Source organism: Suncus etruscus, chromosome X (genome assembly GCF_024139225.1).
Source record: "Suncus etruscus isolate mSunEtr1 chromosome X, mSunEtr1.pri.cur, whole genome shotgun sequence".
In the NCBI taxonomy this organism is placed as follows: domain Eukaryota; kingdom Metazoa; phylum Chordata; class Mammalia; order Eulipotyphla; family Soricidae; genus Suncus; species Suncus etruscus.
Genome location: NC_064868.1, coordinates 7,374,792 through 7,384,784, shown reverse-complemented (window position 1 = coordinate 7,384,784; position 9,993 = coordinate 7,374,792). Strand labels below are relative to the sequence as shown.

Below are 9,993 nucleotides of genomic sequence, written 5' to 3'. Positions count from 1 at the left end.
ACCCCAAGGCCTTCAGCAAGAGCAATGGCTTGGGGCTCAGACTTGAAAGGTAGCCATGAAAGGTCTCAGAGCACCCATGCTGGGGACATAGGCCCAACCTTGGTTTCTGGGCTTACATTGTGGGGACCCCTCATCTCATACAGGAATAGCAGGCCCACAGGAGATGGAGGACAGGATATTGACTTGAAAATGGTCTGAGTTTCTCATATGCTGGGGTGTTGGAAGGTGGAGAGTGAGGACAGGAAGAGATGAAATTGGTTCTTCTCTCCTCTCCTGAAGTTTTTCTCTAAACAGTGCCAAAGCAGAAGTTGGTGAGTGTCTCAGAAGAGGTGGAAGAAAAGTCAATAGTCTTGGTCACCTGATCTCCCCGGACTCTTCCCTCACATGCTGTTCCCCCAAAGCTCTGTTTAATGAAATCCTTCTCTCCTCTCTTCTCCTCTCCTCTCCTCTTCTCTCTATAGGGCCTTCCCTAGCTTCTTTCTAGAGCAAGGGTCCCTGGAGTTAGGGAGAGATCTCAAGCGATAGATCACGAGCCTATTGTACTAAGGCCATAACTTTCCTCCGTGGCACACCAAGGTATCCTAACACCGGAAGTGTCTCCTTATAAAAAATAAGACAAAACACAAAGACACTAAAATCAAGAGACCCAAACTATAACAAGCTATCACAAAAGGGATCTGTTACACTAGCAGTCCAGAGTGCTAGGTGTGGAGGTATGGGAGACATGCTAGGAACTATGGCAAAGGGAGGTCAACACTGGTGGTGGGAATGGCCCTAATTCACTGTCACTATGTACCTTAAATATAACTTTGAAAGACTTGTAATTCATATTGGTCTCAATAAAAAAAATTTAAAAGAAGACAAAACAAAATTCAGCAAATCTCTCCAGAAGGGTTGATAGTAATTGTGTCATCTGCTCACCCCCACCCCCAGTCACTTGGGACATAAAGGCAAAGTCTAATCTCTTTCCAACTCCACCCTTCTCTCTGCTGTTGAGCAAACATTTTCCGGGACACCCCTGTCTTTTGGGCCATTGCTCTTACCCCCTTTTACATGCTGCTTTTTGCTGGACACAGCTTGGCTCAGACCCTGACATAACCTTGCCTTAAAAAAAGAATTTTTAATTAGGTTTTTGGGTCACACCCAGTGGTGCACAGGGACTTTGCTAGGTTCTATGCTCAGGAGTGACCCCTGGTGGTACTGGGCAACCATATAGTGTCTGGATAGAACTGGGTAGTAGTGGTGGGCTGGGGTAGGGGGGCTCTATACAAGGCAAATGCCTCTTGTACTGTGTCTGCGGCCCCAATGGAATCCAACCTTACCAGGATCTCCTCCAGTCTCTTCCAGACACCCCCCCCTAGCCGACCTCCCTGGCCTTTTTCTTCCCTATCTGCTGCAGTTCCTGAATAGCCTGGCATCTAATGCTTCAGAGTATGCATCCCCTTCCAGCCTGAGAAAGGTTCAGGCCTTGGATGAGTTGCAGGGAGAACTGAGGGGTCTTAGTCGTTGCCCTGGCCTGTCAGACAATCTCTGACTCATGGCTTATTCACTTCCCACCCAGTTCCAATATTCTTTTTTATCTGGGAAGGTTCCATTGTCCCCAGTGCTCAGCATGAACTCTGCTCCCCCACTCTGGACTCTGTATTGAACCCTGTCCTAACATCTTGCAGCTGTGTACCCCCCAGCCCAGGGCTGAATGACAGAGGAGTATTGGCAGCTTCCTGTCTCTGGCAGGCCTGTGTGCTCATTTGTGTGCAGGTCTGGCCACAGGAGGCATGAGCTCAGTGCACTGAGCCTGAGGCAGCCCAAGCCACTGGGTGCCTGTAGCTCTGATGCTAGTCATGAGGGCTCCCAAGGAGGGCTGTCTCCCCCGCCACCAGAGACACTGTGGGGTGCCCTGGTGGGAGGTCTCTGTCACCTGTTGTCCTGCTGCCTGAGAGGCCTGGGGTGCCACAAGGCCATAGGGACAGATCCCAGAGACAGGCTGGGGGTAATTACTTGCACTGGCAGTATAGGCTTAATCCTCGGCTCAGTTCCAAGTTTTGCTAGCTGGCTTAGGAGGGAAGAGGTGACATTCATCTGTGTCTTGTCCCAGATGGCCGACAGAGTTCAGGAAAAGGTCATTGTGGCTGGGCTGCTGGGAACAGGAAGATGTGTGTGTGTGTGTGTGTGTGTGTGTGTGTGTGTGTGTGTGTGTGTGTGTGTGGTGGCCCCAGGTAGGGTGGGGGCACTCAGAGGTGCAGCCCTAGCCACCCAGTCATGCTTCAACCAAAGTGCCCTCCAGAGGGGATCCCTTGCAGCCCCACACTTTCTGGCAGTTCCCTGGGCACCCTGAAAGCACATCCTTCCACAAAGGGCAAATAGTCTTCAGGGCACAATGGGGGAGGGGGCACGCTCAGCTCATGTCTTTTCTCTTTCCAGTCATAAGAATGCGTGCTTTGGCCTGCTTGGCATTGGAACTGGGGAGCCCCCATGTGACAGAACTGTGCCCACCTGAACTAGGAGAAACTCTCATTTGCCTACCAAGTTTCCCCCTGCATTCCTCCTGAGGGAATGGCAGGGCTGGGCGGTGCAGCCTCTTCCCCTCTTTTCAGAAGATCAGTGGTCTAAGACATGGAACCTTGCTAGTGACATTTGGGGGACTGGGTTGGGGAGCAGAGGATTATCTGGGGGAGAGAATTGGACCCATGGAAAGCATGTGCCTGCCCAGTCTCCAGGGCAGCCCCTCCTACTAGCACTGGGCCATACCAGGCCCAGGGAAGAACCCCCAGAACTTTGGGAGTCATCAGCCAGTGCAGTGGGGCAGAGGGATGGACCATGAACAGGACCTCAAAGTTGACTGGCCCCAAAGCTCCCTTTTAAAAGAAGGCGTTAGTGCCAGATGGCACCTATGTTCCTCCCAACACATAGTCACTCCAGGAACAGAACTTTCTGGGAGCCTAACCATCCCATAGTCCAGTCATTGAGCCCAGAACCAAGGAACCAGCTCTTCATCTTTCTGAGCTCCCTGTTCAAAGCCCAGGGCACTCAGGCAGGTATCTTGGGGACCTGGTAGAAGGCCACAGAGGGTGCAACAGTAGCCCTGGGAGCCACTTTCCATCCTGAAAGACTGTCAGTGACCAAAACTAGGAGCACCAGCCTCTGGGAGTGGAGCCATGTCAGGAAGCTGGACAGAGGCTGAAAAAGCCAAGCAGCAGTTGGCAAGGTTGAACACTTGGAGAGGACATCGTGCTTATTGACCAAGACCAAGACCACGCCCTGTCCCCAGGAAAGGGCAGGCTCTGAATGATCCTATTATTTCCCCACCTGAGCCTTAGCAACTTCTCCAGGCAGCAAACGTCCCTAGATCTCCCTCATGCTACAGAATCTCCAAGTGACCACTTGACACCTGTTCAGCCTTGCTTGGCCCCCCTGCTTGATCCGGGGCACCATTCTCGGGCACATATGGCTTCCTGTGATCTAGGATCCCTCATCCCTCAACAGCCAGTGGCAGGATGGGGTCCCATTCTAGAGATGAAGAAATGAGGCACACAGAGCCCTGCTAATGTGCTGGGGTGTACTGGTGAGGGATGTGGAAGGCTGCTGTTGGTGGGATTGCCCTGGACCCTTCCCCTGGGAGACTACTTGACAAGCAATGTCTGTTCCTGGCTCTGACCCAGGCTGGACCCACTGTCCTCCCTTATGCCACCAGCACAGCCACATCCAAGTTGGTTTCGATCTCTGGTGTGAAGAACGAGCCGTATGGAAACCCGTTCTCAAGGCCCAGATGAAGGCAAGCCGGGCCCCGTCCCTCCACCCTCACCCCAATCTGTTCCTCTGCTCTGCGTGGGCTCAGCCCTCAGAAGCCTGCTCCCCTTCTTTGAAGCTGTCAGCCCGGCGCCTGTGCAAGCACAGGGCTATTTCAGGCCTTCATTCGAAAAAGGTTTCAAAGGACCGAATCAAAGCTGCTCAGAATTGCTTATTATGACTCTCCTGGCTGGTTCAGCCTAGACACCACATCTGCGGCCCCACACAACATCTCCAGGAAGGTGAGGGCTCTCCATCAGCACCTGAGGGTTCATGGGGGGAGGGGAGCAAGAAGCTTCTGGAAGCTTCTGGAAGCTTCACCAAGCCTACCAGAGAGCCCATTCGTGACTTGCTGTAGTCTTTCTATCAAGCACGACACTTCAAAAACCAGGGCGTGTGACAGGCTCATGTTCAATCTGGGTGACTGAGACTCCCCCAGACTCCCTGGCAGGGGAGCAAATTGGCATCGTGGGGAAGAGGGAAAAGTGGGGAGGCTCTGGGATTGCTCTGCAGGAGCTGCGTGAGGCACCCACACGTGCCAGCATGATGGGGGAGATGCACATCGTTGGCTTCCCTTGCTGGTGTCCCCTCATCACCAAAGTTGTGCTATCTTTCCTGTTGCTTCTGAGTCCCTAGTGTTCTGCAGATGCTAAAGGACAGATCTAGAAATCTGAGGGAAAGACTTTAGTATTGGCATTCCTGAGAAAGTTGGTGAGGGAGAGGTGCATGGGGTTGGTAAAGTGCATTGAAGCAGGTATGCTGAAATTCTGGGGGCATTTTCTGTACCCAAATTCTTTACACCTGAGCCAGGAAAGGCCTTTGGTTTCCAAATATGCAGAGGTATTGAGGTGCCTGTGGGCTGGGAGTCAGACAACCATAGAGCTGGGTTCTCTACTATCTCCCAAGAGCAAGCAAAAGAATTAATGCATTTTCTGGATCATGCCTGGCAGTGGTGCTTGGGGGATATCCCCCATAATCAGTTTGGAAATGGGGTGGATTGCATCAAGGTGAGTCTTCCTCCCTGTCCTAGGGGCTCTCAGCAGGAAGGCAAAGCCAACCTGTCCCCAGAATAGGCTTCTAGAAGAAGCCAACTCTGACAGTTACTGGACACTGAGGGGCACTGAGTACCCAAATGCCTTCTCAAAGCTGCTGAAGCTTGGGATTTGCTCCTTCCTGAAACTTCATCTAAGCCAATAAGCACATTTCAGTGACAGAGTTGTCACCATTCTAACATTTTCACCCATTAGTGTGCCAGGGCATCATCACCTTTCAAGGTCCATCATGCCCAGAAATGGTCGTGTGTGGCTACGTGGCTGACCCTGGCAAAACAATGCCCAGAGAAAAATTATATTTCCTGGACATGAGAAAGATAGGGGAGGCTCTGTCCTTTCCTAGGCCTTTGCTCCTCTACTCTCAAGGCTAACACAGAGGGCTTGTGGCCCACCCATCTTGGTCATGACAGGGAGCACTGTGATGAGTACGCATTCTTCCTGAGGTGCCTTGTGCTGCAGACTCAGCACCTACCTTCCTCCAAGCCAGCCAGGATGGTCAGGGAGATCTTCTAGATGCTAGAAGCCTGCACAGGCTCACAACTTTGACCCAGACCCAAAGACATGGGGGTTGTTGTTTTTTTTAATAAAGAAAATCCCATAATGCATGGGTAGCCAGGATGATATCCTGAAGTCAAAGAGAACTGAGGACTGACTCTTTCCACCCTGGTGACAGGATTCTGCCACTATATCAGAACAACTGCAGGCTGCCAAGGAAGGAAGTGAGGCCCAAGGCCAGAGTCCACAGTGAGACTCGCTTTATTTGGCCAACTGATGGGTCCACAGACAGATTGCATCTGACTAAGATGTCCCTAGTCAAAACTTGCTCTTCCAGCCACTGTTTCTGGAAGCATTATTCCCTCCTTCAGATGTGTCATGAGCTCACTGAGCCCATTTCAGTAGCATGCAGGAAGAACTGACTTAAGCTGGTGTCTTGGTTCACTCTGCATTGCAGTACACACCCATGGACACCAAATGTGGTCATGGGGCTCCAGAAGTGGCCCAGTCCCTGGCCCCCATGGCAGATGAAGCTGTCACCTCTTGCTGATGAGATGTGTTCAGGAGTGCTCAGGGGACACAGCCTAGTTCCTGATGTGGCTGGGGCCGATGATAGACTGAGCACTAGGTTCTACTGCATGTGGCAACCAGAGTTGGGCAGCAGTTCCTGCAAATGGGAGGCCACTGCCTTGGTCAGGTAGGTCATTGTCCCATAGGCACCGCTTGGCGCACTGTCATAAAAAAAGTGGCAGATGCCCGTGGCTTGATCTTTCTCCAGGCTCTCTGTGGCCCCCATGGACATCTGCATCAGGAAAAGACAGAGATGAGAAGTGAGTAGGTGTGGTTTATCCTATATGTGGTGACTCCTGGTTGCTAGGGTCCTCAGAGCTTCTGCTTGCATGCCTGACTGAGCTTTGCACGCTCTCCATCTGGATTCCCACTGACTGTCCTGGAGGATGTAGGCTGGGTGGTTTGGTGAACTTGGAGCCTCATCCACAGCTAGGAGACCCTTGCTAAAATAAACAGACTCACTCATCCCCGAAGGCCTTGACATTTCCTCAGGAGCCTTTGTGCCATTTTCTAACCACATGGCTGACATTTCATGCCATCTGGGATGGCGTTTTCTACTTTTAAGTGAGCCTCTCTGGTGGACTGTAAACCCATCAGCCTGAATGGTGCCAAGATGGGTTGGGGAGCCCCCACCTGGTCCTGCAGGAAGAGCTGGTTGGCCATGTGCACAATCTGGTCCACGTGGATGATGCCACCAATGCTGTCCATTTCTGTGTCTGACAGCAGCGTCAGTACCATAATGGCCTCCACCAGCAGCTGCCGGTACTCGGGCTGTGGCACCCGGTTCAGCACTGACTCTACATGCACAGCAAACTTGATCTCTTGTGGGGTCATCTGCAGAGACAACGGGACAGTGAGGGGAGTGGAAGCTGGACAGGAGCCAGTCCCCAGTTGCTGACCACAGTCCTGAGTGCCCCCAGTGTGACAGGAGAGGTGGACACCTCTGTCCCAGCATGCTGGACAGGACCGAGCTAGGGGAAAGCCCTTCTTGGCTCTTTCTTCTCCGTTCTGCCCTGGCATTGTGCAAAGTAGTAAATAGCCATTTTGAGAAGTGTTGGGCAGGGAGGTAGGAGACAAGAAGAAAAATTTTGAGGCAGAGATCTAAGAGGGACCAGAGGCAGCAGGTTTTGGTCTTTTACTGAGAAGTTTTAGACAGTAAAGAGAGAGAAATTTGGGTGCTAATGCAATGGGGGATAGTGAGAAAAATGGTGCTACAAAAGTCTTTCAGACAGAGTTGGAGAGTTTGCATAGGGGTAAGGAACTGACCTTTGCGTGGGGTCAATCCCAGCACTGTATATGGTCCCCTTCCACCCCTTAAAACCACCAAATGTGGCCCCAACGCCCTCCCCAAATTGCCCTGTCAACCAAAGACCAGCTGGGAAGCACCCAAAGAGACCAGAGGGGAAAGCCACAGAAGGCTTTTGGAGGTGTTCCCATATACCTCTCGTGTCGTTGAGGATGGCAGCACATAACCATCGATGGACAGACCGTGGCACTGGGGGCGGAAGAGTCACGTTTCAGCCCGATTCCTGCGGGTGAGGAGGGCGCGTGCGCATGCCGTCTGCCCCTGCCCACCTGCACCCGAGCAGAAACACGCCAGCCTGGCAGTTATTTTTAGGGGGAGTGTATGCTCACTGCCCACAGGCTGTTTTCCATGGAACAATTCTTGGGAACCAGCAGGCATCTTCCCGAGAAGGAACAATGCCCCAGGAAGCACATTTCACTTGGCAGCCTGGCCGGGCGGCTGTAGGTCCCCTCTGGTGCTGCTTATTGCTCCTGCCGCAGAAGCGATACTTTGGGGGCTTTCGCAGGCATCTATTTTCGAGATTTCTATAATAAGCTCCAAGCACAAAAGCCTGGAGCACATGCACAGACATGATCATGCACACCCGTGTGTATAAATATCAAGTGCCGGCTCCGAGCAAGCGCTGCTTTTTCAGAATAAAAGTGTCTCGGAGGGAGCCAGTGGCCGTCCGGATGGTATCGTGTGACACCCCGGCGAGAGTGGGGAGATTTTCGAGGAACAGTGTGTGCTCATGGAGTTGGCAGCAGCACTAAATCCTGGCGCCTGGGCTGGCACCAGTTATACCACCCGTGTGCCCTGTGGGCTGTGCAGAAGGGGATGCTGGGGAGATGGGGGAGAGGGGAGAGTGGGTTCCCATGAGGGCAGGGACAGCTGTATAGAGTCTGACCAGGAACAAGGTGGCTGGCTCGGGGCAGCTCTGCTTGCAACTGGGCCCAGCAATTCATGTCTCTGGGCTCACTCGTTGCTCCTCTGTGCAGCTTTAAACTGAGACTTAGTGTTCCCCCAGCAGAGTACTGGGGGAGAGGGAAGCCCCAGGGAGCATACAGAAAAACTAGGGCCAGCGGGGGAGGCAGACAGAAACGGGGTGAGAATGCACAAGGGCCCACTGACTCATCCTTGGTAACGGGGACTCTGGCACTCTTGGGGCGGGTGTGGGGGGGATGGGGTGCAAGAAAAAAAAGGCAGCTGGTGGCTTTACAGCAAAGGCATCTGCAGTTACAGAATAGTCCCCCATATTGGACTAGGTGGAGGTGGGGGTCATGTCTGGATAGTGGCTTCAGGACCTGGGGTCAGAGTGGGGTACCTGCCAGGGGAGATGCATGATCCCTGTCACCTGATCTAATGCCTTCCAGAATGTTCTCTAAATGACTATCCCCTAGAAGCCACAAATGATACTTCATCTCACACTAGAAACTGTCCCAAAGGCCTGTGAGGAGTAGGGTCAGTGAGGCTCATGCTTCACAAAGAAAGGGAGAGACCCACTCCCCTAGGTGCACTCACCTTCTGCAGGATCTCCCACACTTTCTGGTAGAAGCCCACAGGGACCCTGTTGATGGCCCCGTCCAGCCTTCTCCGCCGCAGCCACTGGCCCTGTCGTTCCCCCCAGCCCAGGTGGTGGCCACCTGAGTCCGTGGATGAGGTACCCGTGGGAGAAGATGGAGTGCTGGACCTCTGCGAGACAGACAGACAGCACGAGGGGTGGCCCTGATCAGTCCGGAGCACAGTACAGCACAGTACATGGCCACCCCATCACAGCTACCACCCTCTGTAGGTTCAGCCTCGGGTGGACAATGGGGACACAATCTGCACCTCTGAACTTGTCCTGGAGAAGTTGCTGGGGGTCACTATAGAAAACCCATTGGACACAAGTGCCTGCTGCCAAGTGCTTGGGGTTCAGAGGATGGCACCCCAAGCCTGCCCACCTGGCCTGACTGGAGAAGGACCTGGAGAGATTCTAAGCTCTTGGAAGTGCCCCACAGAGATCTTCCATGCTGTTCTACAGTTCTGCATACAAAGCCACCCACATTCAGGAACCGGGGCTCAGTGAGGGTACTACAGGACTGGAGATCCAGGTTCAATCTCCGGCATTTCTCATACTTTCCCTGAGCACCACTAGGAGTGACTCCTGAGTGCAGAGCCAGGCGTAACTCCTGAGCACCGCTGGGTGGTGCAAAAAAAAAACCCAAATACACACACACACACACACACACACACAAACAGCGAGGACCCTACTTCTGCCCATGCAGCCCCAGCTATCTGCCTTCTATTTGGCCTGTTTTCGACACCAAGTGGGTTTTGTCCTCATTAGGACCGGAAGCTGCCTCTGAGGCAGGAGCTTCTAGCCTCAGGAGGGAAAAGTTCTAGGAGGCTGCGGAGGTTGTGGTACGGGGCATGGGAGGAGACTAGCGCCCAAAGTGGGACTCACTGAGTGTGAGGGTGAGGCAGTATTATGTGTCTGCTCAGCAGCAGCAAAACTCTAGACCAGCTGCTTGGGGGCTCCAGGCTGGAGCAGGCCTGATCTTCCTCCTTCCACATTATCTTCTTCTAGTCAACACACACTTTTCATTTCTCCATCTCAAATGTAAAGACTGAAAAAAAGCCAAAGGCTGGGGATGGGGCTCAAGTGGGAGAGCATTGCCCAGAGTGGAATGAATGATGTTGATGGTGATGATGATGATGAAACAAAATCCCAATAGCAGTCACGCTCCTTAGGCAGGAGACTTCCATCTCTACTCCTTTGGACTTCATCGGGTCTTATTTTGAAAAGGCTGTTTGACTGGGTTA

At 52.8% G+C, this 9,993-nt stretch overlaps 1 protein-coding gene across 1 annotated transcript in view; it reads right to left on the bottom strand.

Annotated features, from left to right (window-relative positions):
• Positions 1 to 5,576: 5,576 nt before the first annotated feature.
• The window catches only part of PHKA2 (phosphorylase kinase regulatory subunit alpha 2), a 68,568-nt gene continuing 64,151 nt past the window's right edge, over positions 5,577 to 9,993 (bottom strand). Inside the window, exons 30-33 of the mRNA XM_049766780.1 lie at positions 8,710 to 8,880; positions 7,345 to 7,398; positions 6,537 to 6,737; positions 5,577 to 6,135 (exon numbers count right to left, since the gene is read on the bottom strand). Coding sequence (XP_049622737.1) covers positions 5,965 to 6,135; positions 6,537 to 6,737; positions 7,345 to 7,398; positions 8,710 to 8,880 — 597 coding nt within the window. The 3' untranslated portion in view covers positions 5,577 to 5,964. The remainder of the gene's footprint in view (positions 6,136 to 6,536; positions 6,738 to 7,344; positions 7,399 to 8,709; positions 8,881 to 9,993) is intronic.